This window comes from Camelina sativa, chromosome 1 (genome assembly GCF_000633955.1).
Source record: "Camelina sativa cultivar DH55 chromosome 1, Cs, whole genome shotgun sequence".
In the NCBI taxonomy this organism is placed as follows: domain Eukaryota; kingdom Viridiplantae; phylum Streptophyta; class Magnoliopsida; order Brassicales; family Brassicaceae; genus Camelina; species Camelina sativa.
Genome location: NC_025685.1, coordinates 6,397,468 through 6,415,771, shown reverse-complemented (window position 1 = coordinate 6,415,771; position 18,304 = coordinate 6,397,468). Strand labels below are relative to the sequence as shown.

Below are 18,304 nucleotides of genomic sequence, written 5' to 3'. Positions count from 1 at the left end.
AAGTTGGGAGGTGGAAGATGCAATCAACATGTCACCGACTCATCCTCGACTCATCCTCGATTTTAGAGCCAGTAGCAAAACACGCTCTCCTGAATCTGTCTTCACCAGCCATCAAGTTTCCAATCATCCCGATCCACGAACAAAGAAAAAGGACCTTCATCCTAAGCCGATTACGGCACCAATATGGTATGAAGGATTTATCCTTTCTTGCAAGAAAATCGAGTAGTTGATGATCTTTTGAACCTCTGATTTTCACTCTCGGTGTTTGTCTCCTTCAATTGAAGAGATTTTGTTACTGGAAAAGGGGAAAAACCAAACAAAATAAAAGAAAATAAGGCAAAACGGCTAAAACAAAACTCGTGCTTAGACGAGAGAGAAGATCCCGACTAGGCTGGATAATATATTACAACAAAAAACCATATTAAAATCAAAGAGATTTCGATTTTAATGTGAAGAGAACTTTTCTCTCTCTCTAAAACATTCGAGAGAGATAAGAGAGAGAAAGCCAGATCAATATATTATTCAAAATGATAATAGGCCTAATAATAATAGAGATGAGATTATATGACACGTTTGCACACTTTTAGGCGGTTGACGCGTTTCCTTTTTTTCAAAGAAGATGTTTATTTTTTTATTTTGTGGGGATGAAAACGACATCGTTTGCTGGCTTCGCGGAAGAAAACAGAGCAAATTGCATAGATCGAATGTTTTTGTTTTCTTTGTCTCCGTCTCTCTCGTTTGCTCTGTCTTATTTGTCTCTCCCTCTCTCTGCTTTTAACTGTATCAATCCCCCCAGAACCGAAAAATACAAAAGAAACTGCAATCATTATCTTTGGTTTCTTTCATCTTTTTAGTTAAACCAAACAACACACATGATGAAGTTTTCTGACTCGATTCGGATGGATTGGTTTTGGATGGTTTGGTTTTCATGAGGTTGGTGTTTGAAAAGAAGAAGCAAGAAGAATCTTTGGAGTAGTTTTTTTTTTTTCAGTTCTGGAGTAATAAATAGTAATGGAGTGTTCTGTTATACATCACGTAGTGATTGTGTTACTGTTACTTTGGGTTCTATCTTACTTGAATCGATCACACGGCTTTTTCTTTTTCCTCGCTCTGATTTATCTCTACCTGGTATTGTTCCTTTCTCTTCTCTTTCTAGTTGACATGTTTCTTTTGGTTTTTTTTTTTATTGATTTGGTGAAAAGATTGTTGTGTTTTTGTATCCTGGTTGGTTTCGTTATAGGTTCATGAACGATATGTAATCATATTGAGGAAGAAATTGCAGTTTGAAGAGAGGAAGCAAGCTAACCAGAGAAGGGTATTTGCTACCTTTTTTTTGTTTTCTTCCTTAGTGATACTGATTCGATTGTTCAAGTTGCCTTGTTTCCAATTCTTAGTGCAGACACTAGGGTTCTCAATCTTGTGTTGGAAGATACTTTCTTTAGCTTTCTTTTGTACTAAATGGTAATCCTTTCTTTTTAGGTCCTATCCGATTCTGAATCAGTTCGGTGGTTGAATCATGCTGTTGAGAAGATATGGCCAATTTGTATGGAACAGATTGCATCTCAGAAGATTCTACGTCCAATCATACCTTGGTTCTTGGACAAGTATAGACCTTGGACCGCGGTAAACCCCATACAAATTTGTTTCTCTGTTTTATAGTGTAGATGTCTCTTTTTGAGTCTTTACAATTTATTTGCGTCTAGTTAGACAGTTTTAAATACTTCTTTGGGTTCTAATGCCACTTACTGTATTACAGTTCACAGTCGAAAAAGCGCCTTACGTATTATTGATTGTATGATGATTTCTGCAGAAAGAAGCTGTGATACAAGACCTCTATTTGGGAAGAAACCCGCCTCTGTTGACTGATATAAGGGTTCTTCGGGAATCTACGGGTGATGATCACTTGGTATATAGTTGCACAACTTCAGTTTTGTGACATCTGGTGTGTAATATCTGTAGAGAAAGTGGAACTTATACTGGAGTGTCTACAGGTACTGGAACTTGGAATGAATTTTCTCACAGCAGATGATATGAGCGCAGTACTCGCTGTGAAACTAAGAAAGAGACTTGGGTTTGGAATGTGGACTAAGTTGCATTTAACAGGAATGCATGTCGAAGGAAAGGTAGTGGATTTTTATTATCTGTAGTTAAATTCACATACTCTTAAATGAAGTAACTTGCTTTATATAGATAATACCTTTAACTCTTGAAGGTGTTGATTGGAGTGAAGTTCCTTCGTCGATGGCCTTTTCTGGGGCGTTTACGTGTTTGCTTTGCAGAGCCACCTTATTTCCAAATGACTGTTAAACCAATTACCACTCATGGACTTGATGTTGCTGTGCTTCCAGGGATTGCAGGATGGCTAGTAAGTATTGACTCCTGGATAAGCTTGTAAACTTATATAGTGTCAGAAACTCCTCTCTAGTAGTTTTTCTGAGCTCTTTACCTTTCTCAATCAGGACAAACTTTTGTCTGTTGCATTTGAGCAGACTCTTGTTGAGGTAAGATTCTTTTGGTTTGTCGCCTTTATCTTCCTGTAGTTAAGAAACCATTGTCAATACAGTCACCCCAGCTAAATGAAGCTTGTGTCGTCTAATTTACAGCCAAATATGCTGGTAGTTGATATGGAGAAATTTGTTAGTCCACAGTCAGGAGGTAAATATTGCAGGAGATGTCCATAATTCATGAAATCTATCTTGTACTTCTTTTATTGGTTCCTCAAAACATCATATTATTCAGTCCAGATGAGTTACCTTCTGTTGTCTGTGTTCGTTCCAGAAAATTGGTTCTTTGTTGATGAGAAAGAACCAGTAGCACACGCTCTTGTTGAAGTCGTTGAAGCATCTGATGTTAAACCATCAGACCTAAATGGTTAGTCTGAAATTCACCGGAAGTTATTTTCCTCTGCTTTAGTTGTCGGAACTACAGTTTATGAACTGCTCGGATCTGGATGCTTCAGGTTTAGCTGATCCTTATGTGAAAGGGCAGCTTGGCGCTTACAGATTCAAAACCAAGATACTAAGGAAAACGTTGGCTCCCAAATGGCAAGAAGAGTTCAAGATACCAATCTGCACATGGGACTCCCCAAATGTTCTTAACATTGAAGTTCAAGACAAGGACCGGTTTAGCGATGATAGGCTTGGCGATTGTTCAGTAAACATTGCAGAGTTTCGAGGTGGCCAAAGAAATGATATGTGGTTGCCTCTTCAGAACATCAAAATGGGGAGGCTGCATCTTGCTGTAACCGTACTTGAGAGCGAGACAAAGGTAGATTGAGATCCTTTTCAGTTTCTTTAAATATAGAGTTTCCATGACCAATTCTTGTGCATCTGATTCCATTTACAGTTGAACGATGATCCGTTTGAAGGAGTGACAATAAGTAAGGAAGACATGTGGGCTTCTTTTGCTTCCGACATTACAAATAAAGGTTCCTTTTCTTCAGTGGTATCGTATAAGTCTCCAAGGGTTCCTGATAATATGGAACCAATTAACATCGAAGGACAAGAAGAGACTGGAATATGGGTACATCAACCAGGAACTGAAGTCTCACAGATTTGGGAACCAAGAAAAGGCAAGAATCGATGCCTCGATAACCAAATACAAGGTGCTGGCAGTGCCCGTTCCACTGCATCTACATCCCCCAAAAATGAAAGCAGCAGCACTGATGAAAATCAGGAAGGAAAGAGCCCGATGAAGTCTGTTGGTCGGGGACTGAAGAGAATCGGTTTAATGTTTCATAGGAATGGGAAAAAAGAAGAATGCCATAATAATGCAGGGAACATTGAAGATGATATCATGTCTCCTCGGATTAATTTGAAGGCGTTAGATCGAAAGGATGTTGGGGTAAAGTTCATCGTTGAAGACAGTCTATCGGGGCCACTCACAGGAAGAAGTTCAAGGGGTGGGAGCTTTGGTTCTGAAGACAGTCTGCACAAGGGACACATGAAGGATGTTGCAAAGAGCATTCTAAAACAAGCTGAAAAGTCTGCAAGACAACTAAAGTATGCATTTTCACGTAAAGGATCAAGGAAATCAAGCAATGTGTCAGACCAAGATAACATTCCTGAATCTGAGTCTCTCTCTGATTCTGAATGTCGATGTGAATATTCTGATGATGAATCTGCATTTAGCAGCGTGCAGGATGTGGGGACACCAAGAACAGCAAAACTTGAAGGAAAAATTGTCAAAGCAGGTGAGAATGAGAATGTAAATATATCAGCAATCTCCAAAGAAGATTCTAAAGGTGTTGCGGACATTTCGAAGAAGCAAAGGTAGATAAAAGTAAATTTAGCAAACTTGGGAACTACATATAGTGATGGCAGGAACTCTTCTGCTGAAGCTGAGAAAGTCTTTCACGCCCAAGACTATCATAGGTAATCAATCAAAAAAGCTTGAGGATGGATTTTTGAGTGTGCTCAAGTAGAACAGTTGTATATGTACGCCAGTTTTGAGTCTCTATCTTTGGTTTTTTAATGAGTCACTGTCTTGCTTCTTCCATTTTCTTCAACTCGAAGAACAAATAGCTTCTGTGCATAGCATGTTCCATCTTTCAAACAACACAGCAGAGTGCATAAAACCTTATCCAGGAGTTTCTTGGCAAGCAGTAACACGATCCAAATTTTCTCTCCAGTCATTATTATTCTTCGAAACTACACAGTTAGCAACTTTCCACCACATACCTGTTTTAGGAACAAAACCATGATGCACCATTTGCCTCAAAACCCAGTCCAACTCCACAACTGACTTCGTCTCACAGAGCCCCAAAACCATCTTCTTATACGACAGAAAACTGGGTCTCATACCCCATGAAATCATCTGATTCATCATCTCTTTAGCTTCCAAGTTCCTTTTTTTATCCAAGAGACCATATAACACCTCCTGATAAGTCCCAGGGTTTGGTTCACAACCTTTAACTTCATTCTCTCCAAAAGTCCAATCCCTTCATCAACCCTGCCTTTCTTCCTAAGCCCTGAAATCAGAATGTTAAACGTGATCGTGTCTGGTTCGATTCGTTCCTTCTCCATCCTCTCCAACAACTCAAAAGCTTCTTCAAACTTTCCCCTGTTACAAAAACCACGGATTAAAGGTGAAAAAGTCATCACATTAGGGCGTGATTTTTGTTTAGGAAATTCGTCGAGCAGTTGGAGTGCAGCTTCCAAGTTCCCACTCTCACAAAGTCCTTTGATGAGTATATTCAAACAACAAGCATCAATCTCAACACCTAGCTTAGGAGCACTCACGAAGATCTTATGAATCTCATCGAAGAGCTTCGCGGAAACGAGTAGATTCAAAACGAAATTGAAACTTTTGGAACTCGGCCAGCATCCAAAATCAGGCATACCGAACAAAACCTCGATCGCTCGGTTGATTCTACCGGCTAAATTCCCGTAAACCTTCATCAGATTGTAGAAGAACTCCTCCGAGAAACGACACCGTTTCTCGAGCTTTATGATTCTCATTACTTCCTCGATTTCGTCGAACATCTTAGCTTGTCCGAACTTGTTGATCAGAAGTGCGTAGAGAGACTCCGTTGGTTGGTAATCTTTACGTTTAGAGAAATGTTGATAAGCAGGAATCAGAAAGCTCGGATCTTTGACATTCTCGAAGATTTTCAAAACCTCGTTTGGAGCTAACCAGTCCTTGTGCTTTAGCCTTGCGAGTTTATCCTCACCGGAGTATCGTTGCGACGTCGTCGTCGATGATGATGAGAGAAGACGAACGGTCGAAGATGAAAGTGATCGGCGTCTTCTGGGGTTTGAATACGATGATGAAGACAGAACAAGAAGCCTTCGAAGAAGAATCATTGTTTCTGTTCCCAGAAACAGCTCTGAAACAGACGCCACGAACTGTTTAAATATGAACAAAACCGGTCCAACAATTAATTAAACCAAGTGGTTTACTATTCAGATATTTCGATTTCGAAATTCAGATCCGGTTTACTGGTAATATACCGGACATTTTTTAGCGGTTTAGTACACCAGTGAAATAATTTTAATGAACCGTATTTTTGTACAGAGAAGTGAAATAGTTACAAGATGTACAAAGCAGAGGAGTGGAAGCAAGAAAACGAAGCATAATCTTATCGATTTTTCTTCTTCCCTGCAAGAATAGGTTGAATTTGAAGCCTTCTGTTAAAAGCTTCGTTGAAGAGAAAGCGTGTCTGAAACGCAGAGATGATTGGAAGCCATGCTAAGATAGCCATTGGTGCAAACAGAACAACTCCCATTCCATAATCATACGCTCTAGCAAGGACCTGTGCGAACTCCCACAAGCTCGTTCCTTCTATCTTTGGCCTAACCGCTTGTGCCATCTGCAGCGAGGTTTTTAGGGGATGCCGTAAGAAACTAAATTGTAAGAACAATGAGAGGTAGATTCGAAATGGGAAGGATTGGTACCAGAATCAGACCCCAACCGGTGGGCAAGAAAGCTAAGCAAGAGACTATAAGGTCCTTGATAGAGAGGTGGCAGATGTTTGATAGAGTAATAATGACTGTTAGAATGCTCACGAAGATGAAGACTTTGAAGAACCGAAACAGGAGATGCTTTCTTGTGCTGAAGAGTTGCCTCCCTAGATCTACAGCCTGCAAGAGAAAACATATAGAATTGTTTCTAGCTCGACTTTGGTTCTGTTTTCTGTGCATCTTTTTGTTACTCTAGCAGAGAGATAAAAGGAGATGAGAGGTTTTACCTTGACTGTGAAGAATGTGGCGAGAATCACGACCCAAGAAAGTGCGTAGACTATGATATTTGTGCTGCTTTGGGAAATGTCAAGGTGGTATACCAAACCATACTGATACACGAAGAACCTGAGAGACAAAATTATCTCCAAACAGCGAGCTCCAACACCAGAGCCACGTAGATGAGCTTGCTCCTCGTTCCACCAAGATTGCCAGCTCTTGTCTTGTTGAATCCCTATCCCGCCTTGCTCTTTGATCCACCTGTTCCAGTCTCTCCAGTCTCCAACTATTATTTCCCAGGTAAATCCTGAAGGGTTGAAAAGAAACGGGGCGCATAACCATGTAAGGGACATGAACCACACTGAGAAAGTGATGAATGAGTAAGCCATATTGCTTTGAGATGTATGCTTGAACAACTCGTAGACGACCAGAAGAATCATGAGCTCAAACCCTTTGATGAAATGGCTTCGCGAATATAATCTGTAATTTTCACTGAAGTTGGCATGGAACACCACCACTTTACGCCCTGTGGGTCTGTATTTGGCGCCTCCATGGAGAATTGTTCTGCCAAAGTAATGCGTTTTGGTTCCTAGAGAGAAAGTGAAGAAGAATGCAGCAAGTTGTAGCTGCATGAGTATGAAATCTTGAAAGGCTATAAGAAATCCTTTCTCCAATCCAATCTCCATCACCATTGGTAGACCGGTCAAGAGACCTAGCTGGATAAATGATTGAGAGGCAAGGGCTGTTTCCAATGACTTTATGTTTTTCACCTTGGCCTCAAGAATAAGCGTCTTCTGTAAACCACTGAGCACGAGGTAGAGTTGACCATAGAGATAAATATATATCCCAATCACAGAAATCTGTACACACGTCAGCAGGATTTAGAACTCATCACTGAAACAAGAAAACCTTATCATTTAGCTGAGTTTCATGGACGTTACCAAGCTACTGAAGTAGAAACCAATGGTTGTGAAATAACAAGACAACATTCTGAAGAAATCAAAACGTTGTCCTAAGCGGTATATGTCACGGCTAATAGTCTGTTCGCTGTTTCCATTAGCCACCTTGGCCTCAAACTTTGAGATCTGATTGAGGCCAACATCACGACCTTTTCCAACTTGGAGGTACTCATTGTAGGTTATGCATCCACGTCGCAGGGTGGTATTATAACCTACAGAACACAAGGACGAGTGTAACTTCAAGTAAACCTTAAAAAAATTGCTGAGAATGTAGTCCTTTATATGTGATTTCATACCAGCAAAAACATCTTCACTTAAGTTAATAGTTCTCGATGCTTTACTGATGCCACCCCTTGCTATGTGGAAAATTCTGTCAAAGACATCTGGATGTCCATAGTGAAAACGGACTCTGTAAATTTGTGAAAAAAACACATATTAGGTTTCCGTAGCCGCACCAAATGGAAACTGTGATTTTGAGGGTTCGAGACCTAGGGATTATTGCCTGAGAGGATTAGCAAGAAGCCTTTGACCGATTGTGACAAAACTAGTTTCTTGATATGACATAAACCATGCTAGAGAAGAAACACTGCAATACCAGAAACTCGGTAAATTCGCTGCTTATGCTAGGGAGAAAGATAATTATGTGCATGCACGTATGTGTGGAACAAACCTTCCGGTGAAGATGTGTTCCCTTAATCCAAGGATTGTTGGAGGTCTTCTTCCACGGTTTCGAAGAAATTCTTGAAGGAGATTTCTCATTTTAAAAGCCTCTTCCAGGTAGTGATCCTAACATTTATGTCAAAAGTTTTAGAAGACACAAAGGTGATTAATTAATTGTACATCCAAGAGGCAGAAAACTTACTTGGTTCATGTCAATAGTCTGAAGTGCTTCGCCTCGAGTGAAAACTATGGCGTGATTTTGATTCTCAGGCTTCCCCTCTCCAATGTTAGGTGGTCCAGGAAGTTTGACACGGTAAATTTCCTAGAATATCATACCAAATTTAATCATTGACTATTACCGTGTGCCGAAGATTTTACAGTTCAACTTGCACATCAATCAACATTGTAGCAAAGTTACTATTACCTGATCGAAACCGTTGACAGCTTTAACCAATATAGAGTAGTAAACCTTCTTTGGAACATCCAACACGATTTCTTCCCTCTCCTCAACGTATGCAACACGGAGAGACGGGTACCTAAATGCAACAATCATGTAATATTGCTTTAGGGAAGCACTTACAACTTTGGCTACTGAATCTAACTGAGGTCATGTACAATTTGCATAACAATAAAAGCTCACTTTATCATCAGGTCAAGTATGTCCTGCGCGTGGGGATCCCCAGCTGATTTTTGGGCTCCAAACATTTGGCAAGACACAACATACGTGAATTTCATATCTGCTAATGCATCAAGTTGTGCGGCTAAAGGTCTGTTACTTCGTTCCACGTCATTGTATCCTTCAAGAAGATCTAGAGGAGAAATAGGACTACATTTGAATCTACAAGATTAATGTTTTCAAAAAGAAGTTGCAAAGATCAGAGATTAGAGTCAAGATGACATACCCTCGTCATCTGCCATGTCAAGGAAGGCTTGCAGTTTCAGAGCTTCTCGGCAATACATCATACCACGAACTGTGTTAAGCATGAAAACAAGATAAAAATTTGTTACTTTAAGAGTGATAAAGATCAATTAGGCAATTTTTCACATATTCTTACTGGTCTCACCTGTTCTACTCAATGTTTGTCCACGAAATGATGCCCAGCTTCGAAGCTCTTCTTCTTTACCCTCTTTCTTTAATGAGTCCAAATTATCACATCCCATTCGCTCCAGAAAGTTTTTCCACTCATCTAACAATCCAAAGATAAAGACTACATTTTAAAACACGACAGAGAATACATACATAGTGATACATCAATCAAAACGCACATGTGTTGTGACTTACCTGGAAAAATCTTCTGCATATAAAAGATGATTGACACGCTAGAGTTGGTGGAATGTAGTTCCTTCGTTGAAAAGTTAATATCCTCCTGATAATGCGGTGTCAAAACACTGCAACCAAAATGGTAGTCATCAATTGATGATCCAAGCATGTACTCCTCTTCTAGTTTCCTAGAGAATGAAGTAATAATTTGAATATTTTTTTAAGGTAAAGTCGTGAAGGCAAACCTGAATGACATCATATTGCGTACTTTCGGAGCGTCGGGCATATCCATGAAAAGCGAAGTAGCAAAGAAAGATATGCGTCGCCGAGCTTCTAGGTTCTCTGGTATGTCCATTGCACTATCTTTGACGGTTAACAATAACAGAAAACGCTGGATCTGCCAAAACCAATGTACATTATCAGCACACAGCAGAATTTTCGCAGGGTTGGAGTTGGAACAACTGAACGAATGCCACACTGTAACACGCTTATAGGGTACCTGTTCACTCAATGAAGCACTATCTGGCAGTGGAAAATGAATGCATCTATGTTCTCCATAAGATTCAAACAATTGTGGTTCTATAACCCTCATAAAGATATCTGTGTCCTCTTCTGACCCCTCCTGAGACTTGAGCAAATCCAGAATCCTAAACATGCAAAAAATAATTAAGCAATGTCAGCTTGCTCATTCCTTCACTTAGAGAGAACTAAAAACAACAGGGGATCCGTAACTTCGTAATTCACCAACCTGTCACCATGTACCATCATATCATTTGTTACCAGCTCAAAGATATCCTGAAGAGCCTTTACAAGTTTACCATGCAGTTCTTCGCTTTTCTCAATCTGGAGTCGCTCTTCACTTCCCTCAACCTGGAATGTACAGAAGAACCCATTTATTGTAAAGGGACGTTGGAAGTACTATAGTTTTAGGCAACGAAACGGCCATTGGCATCACTTTAAAATCTATAGCAACACCACAAGATGATTACCAGGAGTTGAACCAGCTCAATACATTTATCATGCAACGCTGGGAGCTCAGTCATCTTAAACTCTTCAAGCAAACTTGACTGTCTGATGTTTTCCTCTATCTCGTTTATTATGCCAGATATAATCCTGAGCCAATATCAAATATATAAATTACATACCCGCAGGCAGCAGAAAATGAAGTAAAAGTTGTACATAGCTATAAGGCTATACTTTTTCTCGAGATCACCAACAACAAGAATCTGAAGAATGTACTTCAAAGATTCATAGCATTCTTTTACTGCGTAGTACATGTACTCATCTTTCCGAATCCTTCGGTAAAGAACCTCGTCCTTCCCGACAAAGTCTTTCGTAATGCTCAGAGCTGTTGAAAACTAGTAAGATGGGGCAGCTATATTTACCAACAAACCGAAATCCCCAAAAATAATTGTTTAGAAATTTTTTAAGAAAATGTACCTTATTTGCGAGGAGGAAAATGGGCCAACGGATGATCCCTGATAAGACCTCCGATGACATCGGCATTGTCATCAAATCTAGTTCCCTGGATAGAAAAATATCACTTATTAGCTATTTATATATGTCAGAACTTTACATGCATACAGTATAGAAGGGAGAAATTTACTTGTTACTTATCAGATCTTCTGTTCTGAAACTGTTAATGACTTGGTTCCACACCAACACAAACTTGGCCATACTGTTTTTCTGGCCGTCAGACCCCTGCAAAAGAAAAAGTGGATGACTTCATTATGAGAAACTCAAATATAGTCCAGTAGTCAGCTCATAAAAAAGTGTACAGTTTAGTCTTTCAGCATATACACATTATCCATTCAAAAAATTTCTTACCCTGCCTAAACTGAAAGGGAAAAAGCCTCGCTGTTTTCTCCTTTTCTCATCTTTTGTTGAGTGTGGAATAAGGCATGCATTAAAAGCAGAAGGTAAAGTATGAAACCGGCCTCTCAACATGCCTAAAGTTCGAATCTGAATAGAAATAAAGGAACATGTTAACCTGGAAACAGCAACACCTGGCCAGAAAATGCAAAAATGACAACTCTGGCATTGAACAAATGTGTGCTTACCTCACCAAGGTGATGCAGAACTCCATACAGCCCACCAAAGATCGTACAGTACACTGAATACCATATTTGTGTATCCATAAAATAGACCTGAAAGTTCAATTTTTATGGAAGGTATATGCATGGAGCTGGAAAAACTCAGAGCTTTTTATCTACCATAGAGAACTCACCACCATGATCGGCGCCCATACTGCTACAATTGCAGCAGCATTACTCTTCACTATAGAAGGAGAAAAAATAAGGTTCTTTAGTACGCTTCAATACATACTTTACAACATAAGAATTTTAAAAAATAGAGTATTGGAGTTAACCTTCTGGGAAAATTTCATGCCATTCATAGTTCCGCACACCAACTTTCATTATAAGTCGTGTAGGTTCTATTAGAGGCTTTATCTGCATTTTCAGATCATAACGAATGTAAGACTTTGTTTGAGCTCAACGCATACAACATCAGTTATCAGTAGTGCCTATCTGGAAACTGCATCAATTTTAGTTACCTCAAATGCGTAGCTGAATGCAAACTTGGTCAGGAGAACTAGAATCCAAAAGAGGGTGTATCTGAACAGAAAACATATATAAAAACTACACAAAAATAGAAAATACATGGTCAACAAAAGTAACCGAGGAAATTTGGCCAAATTACATACTTGAATTGTGACATCTGAGTTTCTTGCACTCCTCGCCCAACATATAATCTAGGCTGCAGAAAATCAGCTAGCAGTCAATAAAATAATCGGATACTAACTTGTAAAGTGAGTTTAATATACACCAAAACTAAAACGGACAAACTGAAGACATGTACAATACATTTGGTGGGCTTTAATGCTTAACTGTGAGAAATTTGAACAAATGTATAGAGTTTCTGAGATTTATGTACCTGTCCCCACCACGACAAAGTTTTGAAGATGCGATGATTGGAGGTCTCAATGTATTTGCTGATGGCAGGAACGAAAAACAAGACCAACTTAATAGCACTTCCTGTCAGGTATATCGTGACAGCCACCATATATGGAGAAAAACACCATTCGCCAAGCCAGGTTTTGTAATCTGTGAAATAACATATGTATTTCCTTCTTGAATGAGCATATAGCACTGGTAGAATTATAGTCCAGATCGCAGCAAAACCCAACTTCACCATCTGCTTCTTCTTTTCATTGATTGGCATAGTATTCCTGGCTTTCCATTTGAAGATTATGTCAAGAATACCTGCAACACGCCCCATAAATTGTTAGCAATAATTATTTTATCTCAGGTTTCATATTAAAGATAGCTGATAACCTTTGATAAGATTTAGAATTGCAGAGGTAATGAAAATGCTCATGACGTCTTCAAATATATTGGCATTAAACATTTGGAGTGGAGATCCCACATCATGACAAGCCATAATTATCAATGCCTGAAATGAAAACAAGATTTTCATAATTTGTAGTAGCATACATGGATATAATTTGAACGATGAAAGAGCAGAAGAAGAGGAACCTGTAGAGACAAAACAAAGAAACTCCACATTCTGTCAAAGCTCCGGAATATCTGCCAAAAGGAACGAGTCTCTACAAAATTTGTCTTCCCCAGCCATTTTGAGGTTGGTTTAGTTTGTTCCTCACTGAGACCCTACAGTGAAGAGAAGATCACATGAGGCAAGGAAAAATCAGTTATCTATATAGCATTTTTGAGACGTACAATCTTTGTAAATAAGTTAAAAGCAATGCAATTTTCTGAACCTAACAACGTTAGTCCTACAGACAGCCCAAGTTCTTTTTTCTGAATGATGATTTTGGAAGCCGTTCACACATGAATTGACCAATTTGAATAATGTGCTTACTTAGATATTAAGCGATAATATGCTCCGAAGTCTCTTGAACAAGCTAGGAACACCATACTGCTATGACAAAAATGAACAGCCTACTGATAAATAAAGCTTCCAGTATTATTTAGGTTACTTAGTGTGTATATGCAAATGCATAATCAGGGGAAGAGATCCATGAGTTACAGGGACATGTACCCCAAGTTCTTCGGCATCCTCTATCTCTTCATCCGTTTTCTTTGTCTGCTTGCGAAATCTAAGCATTCCTCGCCATCTCTCTGTTTTACTGGTATCTGACGATTCTACACAGAAAAAATCGTGCTGACATTGGCCATCAAAGCATTCCTCGCCATCTCCCTGGTTCACTCGCATTGGCCAACCTATTTCGAAGCATTCAGAAGACCTGTAGAAGACGTAAAAGACTGATTAGTGATGTTGTTCACGGCTTTTAAACACAGACATGGTAGCAAAGAGACATGTTGTTCTGACCAGAAGAACTCGTTCAGATCATCGTAGTTTCTCCACATTGAATGATCAGCAGTTCCATTCTTGTTCTTATCAGCTTCCTGCAGACATATATAATACAATTGACTACTCATTTTAAAGTTGATTTAAGCACTTCATCAAACAGAAGATCACCTTTTCGACAACCCTGTATATGGGGGTAACTACATTCGCAAGGAAAGATTCGTGTCCAACACCATATGCTGGCATGACCTTCTCCCCAGTTATCATACTAACTGCACCGGTTAAAACTCCATGCAATTCATATGCCATCTGAATTATCATCAAGATCAACATTGTGAATATTGATCAGATTGAGTGATGAACTTTCTAAGAAGATGTATTAATGACAGAAACAGAAATTTTGTGCTTACATGATGGAAAATATAACACAGGCACTCTGGCATGAACCTCAAGTTTGACGCCTCTCCCCATATGAGAAGGTATAGTCCTATATAGAGTGTTTTATATTGTAGGGCTTCCTGTTTCACATATGGCAACCTGCAGGTAGATCGGGAGGCCAAACAGTTAAAAATAAATGGGCTTAAGAGATGAGAAAACTATTGAAATTGAATAGATGGAAACTATCTTGAAATACCTGATGTTGTTTTTTCTCCCAAGAAATTTGCACCAGTTTGTGTAGTTCTTAAAAAACTTCTTCATCAACGCATCTACTGCCTCATCACCAGACTGGTTACAAGAATGAAGATTATGTCAGTTTCAAAGATGGAGAACTTTATTTATTCAAGAAAAAGGCGACATAACGCAACACCTTTGGTGCTGAAGACTGCTTCTGAGGTTGCCGTATTATGGTGTTACTGAGTAGTAGGATCAGATGCTCTCTCTGATTGGCAACATTTCCATTCTAGCGGAAGAAAAAAAATTGAAAGTCTGGTCACCATCTGTAGTTAGAGTCTTTACAATACTGATACCGAGTTCCTGACAAGTACCTGAAACCCAAATGCATACTGCAAGAATTCAAATAAATCCACAAAAGGCTGGTGTCTCTGAAAATCCTCTGGAGGAGGCAACCCGCGAGTGTTACGTACAATTGCAACAGCAGCTTTAATCTGTATTTAGGACGTAAAGGAACAATGCATACATACTACAATGAGAAATCATAACAATAAAAAACCACCAAATAGAAACAGTGATTGGTGAGAAGACAATATATATCTTTGTACCTCAGGCAGATGCATGATTGCTTGGTGTACCCCTCCTTTATCAAGAGGAAGAATGTTATATGGCACATAAAATTCAGATTTTGCCCGAATACTGTCTCTATCCGCAATGGCCTATCAGCAAACAAAATATTTCAAGTTAGACATACAATATTGTGAAAACAATGCACAAGTTATAGTTGAGAGAAACGAATAAAATAAAAAAGAGAGCAGAACCTGCGGGCCAGCACCACTTGTGACTGTCTTAAGAACTTCATACAAAACAGAAGCAATTCTGCGTGCGTTAATCAACTTCTCTCGCTGACTATTAAGATGAAAATTCCAAATGCGTTAATGTGTGTTAGCTGAAAGTGAACAAGAAGAAGCTATATAGTCAGTAGATTTTACCTGTTATCCAGATTGAAAGCTGCACCATGTCTAATAATGTATTCCTTGTAAGCATGATAAACACGTTTGAGCTCCCGAACATCACTCTTCTCCTTCCTTCTTCTTACCGTAAACTCTTCATCCTACAAAAAAAATTCAAAGAAAGTCAAATACAAAAGTAAACAGATCATTTGTTTAGAAATTTCATGAATGATTCCGATTTGGTCATATCATCTTGGTCAATAAAACCAGCTATAGGAGTAGGAGACTTTGCCTGTTCAAGCCTTTGAAGAAGAGAAGTTTTGAACTGCCGTACACCTCTTCCGGTAGAGTTTCTATCCATGTGGTGAGCTATCTCGAAAGCATGAAATCGACCTGCAACCCCCAAAGATTTCAACATTATATATTCAGAACATTGGTACTGAAGTATGATTCTTCAACAAGAAAGCTCCAATTTCGAACATTCAAAATACTAAAAATTAGGGAAGAGGTGGGAGAGTGAGCTCACAAAGATAAGCGATACGAGGTTCCTCAGACTCAACCAAATTAGCAATACGAAGAAACCTCTGAATCTCTGAAGCTAATGTCGCAGGAAGCCTCTCACTATCAAAAGGCTCCGAGGACGAAACATGTTCCCGAAAAGTTAGGGATTTAGTGAACTGGTGGCGTTCCGGCGAATCATCATCATCACCCAGAACGGGCCGTGAGTAACTAGTACTAGGAACATCTATGGGGTCTACGGGGACGATTTCGTGAGACATATTCAGGAGAATAAATCAAAGCTGATTCTTCTAGGGATTTGTGTTCGTCGGTGAGGGGNAATTTCGACATTATATATTCAGAACATTAGTAAAAATTGAGCTGAAAAATTAGGGAAGGAGGGGTGGGGGAGAGAGTGAACTAACAAAGATAAGCGATACGAGGTTCCTCAGACTCAACCAAATTAGCAATACGAAGAAACCTCTGTATCTCTGAGGCTAATGTCGCAGGAAGCCTCTCGCTATCAAAAGGCTCCGAGGACGAAACATGTTCCCGAAAAGTTAGGGATCTCGTGAACTGGTGGCGTTCCGGCGAATCATCATCACCCAGACCAGGCCGTGAGTAACTAGTACTAGGAACATCGATGGGGTCGACGGGGACGATTTCGTGAGACATATATAGGAGAATAAATCAGAGAATCAGTATTAAAGCTGATTCTTCTAATTCTAGGGATTTGTTCGTCGGTAGGGGGGGTTTGGAGGGAAGGAGAATGGGGGAATAAGATGAGTGGAGATGGGAAGATTTATATAAAGTTGCAATTGCTTAGCGAGGTGAGTTTCCAATTCCATGGCGGAAATTTTTGAAAAAGGAGGAGAGATTTGATGAGAGGGGATGATACTGGAGTGATGATGAGTGCGATTTCCTTTTTTTTTCTTTTGGGGGCTTTTTGCTTTCTTTAATAGAGTTGGCCGTTCTTTTTTTTTTTTTTTTTAGAGGGAAACATAGAGAGAATAGGAGTAGGTTATTAAATTATGTATTTTCAGTTATTTTTTGTTTTGTTTTTTTTTCCTTTTATTAGATTATAATTTTATTAATTAGATTCGATTTTAAGTTCTTGGTTTACAGTAATATAATGTGTGTGAGTTTATATTTCTTTAAGTAAACTCTTTTCCTAGTTTGGATATATATGTGAAACAAACAATCAAATTACGTCACAAAGTTCTTTGTAATTTTATATATACATAGGTGAAGCCGTGAAGGTGATATATAGTATACGTATGTTACTATGTTTTATAGCATGATTGTTTAGATACTTATTTTAACCTAACTCGAGTTTTGGAAGAAACGTAATTTGGATTAATCCTGATATATATAGGTTTAAGTTTTGATTACTACATGTTGTGATTAAATCCTTGGGAGTCAATTTCATATATATACAAGAAAAGTTGAGATTTACTATATTGAAGTCTATATCTATAGAGGAGAAGTGTTAATTAGCTTTGCATAATTTGGTCTTAAATGTCAGAAAGATTAAAGTTGTAAAGAACTTTTTTATTAACTAAGTAAGCTTTTTTCTCCAAAAGATGACAAAATAAAAGACAAGAGTTAAAGTGAAAGATAATAAGATGTATGAAGAAACAAACATTTGGTGTATGTAGTAGTTTACTAGTTTCATTGGATGACAAACCAAAAAAAAAGTGTTTGTTGCTACTAAATCCCTGCTTTAAAAAAGTGGCTTCACAACAATAGTTTATTTTACACCATAATATATACCAACGTGCATGGGAATAGAAAAAAAAAAAAAACTAAACATTAAAAAGAAAAGAAGCTGATTGACTGTAAAGCAGCCAAATCTTATTTAAATGAATTGGAATATAAAAGCATATACTTGATGTTCATATGTATCTTAGTCACTAAGAATATGCCAAAAGACTACAAAATATAACTTGGTGTCCAAAGCGAACCAATTTCTTTTTTTAAAACATCAAACTGACCTTTTCTTTTGTGTGTTTTTCATTTCTTGTCTTGATTTTCTCTTACGTTATTTATTGCACAAACTACATTTTCAAAAGCCACGAGATATATTGACAATTTTATGTATTCGAAGATAATAAATTTACTTAATTACATTGACGAGTGTGTAATGCATAGACCTCAAGTGAAGCTTAATGGTAGTTTTGTCTTGAACCCAAGTATTTTTCTAAATGTAATGAACTGATGATATCTGCGCCTGATATATGAATTAGAATTGGACTTTTGAGTATATTAACCCATATATGATTCCTAGATATGTTTATCAATCGCCCATGGGCTTTGTTTGTTAGTATTTTGAATGCAAAGCAACATACCAAGGCT

General features: G+C 38.6%; 3 protein-coding genes across 6 annotated transcripts; 1 reads left to right on the top strand and 2 right to left on the bottom strand.

The window, feature by feature from the left end:
- On the top strand, window positions 684-4,492 carry LOC104779317 (C2 domain-containing protein At1g53590-like). 2 transcript variants are annotated; one of them, XM_019246280.1, is made up of 12 exons: window positions 684-1,128; window positions 1,241-1,315; window positions 1,480-1,623; window positions 1,811-1,906; window positions 1,992-2,123; window positions 2,213-2,365; window positions 2,460-2,501; window positions 2,604-2,655; window positions 2,779-2,871; window positions 2,960-3,267; window positions 3,346-4,001; window positions 4,134-4,492. In XM_019246280.1, the coding sequence occupies exons 1-12, from the start codon at window positions 1,012-1,014 to the stop codon at window positions 4,273-4,275; spliced, it is 2,010 nt and encodes a 669-aa protein (XP_019101825.1). In that variant the 5' UTR covers window positions 684-1,011; the 3' UTR covers window positions 4,276-4,492. The 2 variants fall into 2 exon arrangements, with proteins under 2 accessions (XP_019101825.1, XP_019101822.1); XM_019246277.1 differs by having other exon boundaries at window positions 3,346-4,492.
- Window positions 4,558-5,879, bottom strand: LOC104779310 (pentatricopeptide repeat-containing protein At3g14580, mitochondrial-like). Its single transcript, XM_010503671.2, is given in 2 exon segments — window positions 4,558-4,913; window positions 4,916-5,879. Coding segments are annotated over 2 exon segments (1,224 nt in total). The 5' UTR covers window positions 5,805-5,879; the 3' UTR covers window positions 4,558-4,578.
- LOC104779297 (putative callose synthase 8) lies at window positions 5,974-16,859 on the bottom strand. 3 transcript variants are annotated; one of them, XM_010503655.2, is made up of 41 exons: window positions 15,978-16,230; window positions 15,744-15,844; window positions 15,491-15,612; window positions 15,320-15,407; window positions 15,107-15,217; window positions 14,873-14,992; window positions 14,695-14,787; window positions 14,521-14,612; window positions 14,297-14,423; window positions 14,058-14,195; window positions 13,908-13,984; window positions 13,617-13,821; window positions 13,094-13,225; window positions 12,893-13,010; window positions 12,492-12,820; window positions 12,262-12,314; window positions 12,112-12,172; window positions 11,926-12,007; window positions 11,785-11,834; window positions 11,618-11,704; window positions 11,385-11,519; window positions 11,164-11,258; window positions 10,998-11,082; window positions 10,755-10,915; window positions 10,547-10,670; window positions 10,306-10,427; window positions 10,057-10,204; window positions 9,803-9,954; window positions 9,579-9,685; window positions 9,361-9,483; window positions 9,199-9,267; window positions 8,937-9,105; window positions 8,721-8,832; window positions 8,499-8,618; window positions 8,307-8,422; window positions 8,139-8,222; window positions 7,933-8,045; window positions 7,619-7,848; window positions 6,689-7,537; window positions 6,396-6,581; window positions 5,974-6,310 (listed from the first exon to the last, which is right to left on the bottom strand). In XM_010503655.2, the coding sequence occupies exons 1-41, from the start codon at window positions 16,228-16,230 to the stop codon at window positions 6,080-6,082; spliced, it is 5,970 nt and encodes a 1,989-aa protein (XP_010501957.1). In that variant the 3' UTR covers window positions 5,974-6,079. The 3 variants fall into 3 exon arrangements, with proteins under 3 accessions (XP_010501957.1, XP_010501964.1, XP_019101818.1); XM_010503662.2 differs by lacking the exon at window positions 15,978-16,230 and adding an exon at window positions 16,375-16,859 and having other exon boundaries at window positions 6,080-6,310; XM_019246273.1 differs by having other exon boundaries at window positions 6,080-6,310; window positions 12,112-12,124.

Bases quoted from the DNA above. Each gene is read 5' to 3' on its own strand.
- LOC104779317 (XM_019246277.1), top strand. From the start codon at position 1,012: ATGGAGTGTTCTGTTATACATCACGTAGTGATTGTGTTACTGTTACTT. The intron at 2,366-2,459 runs GTAAGTATTGAC...TTTCTCAATCAG, and splicing joins CAGGGATTGCAGGATGGCTA to GACAAACTTTTGTCTGTTGC. The intron at 2,502-2,603 runs GTAAGATTCTTT...TCTAATTTACAG, and splicing joins TTGAGCAGACTCTTGTTGAG to CCAAATATGCTGGTAGTTGA.
- LOC104779297 (XM_010503655.2), bottom strand. From the start codon at position 16,230: ATGTCTCACGAAATCGTCCCCGTAGACCCCATAGATGTTCCTAGTACT. The intron at 11,259-11,384 runs GTAAGAAATTTT...TTTCTTTTGCAG, and splicing joins TCCCTTTCAGTTTAGGCAGG to GGGTCTGACGGCCAGAAAAA. The intron at 10,428-10,546 runs GTAATCATCTTG...TGTACATTCCAG, and splicing joins TTGAGCTGGTTCAACTCCTG to GTTGAGGGAAGTGAAGAGCG.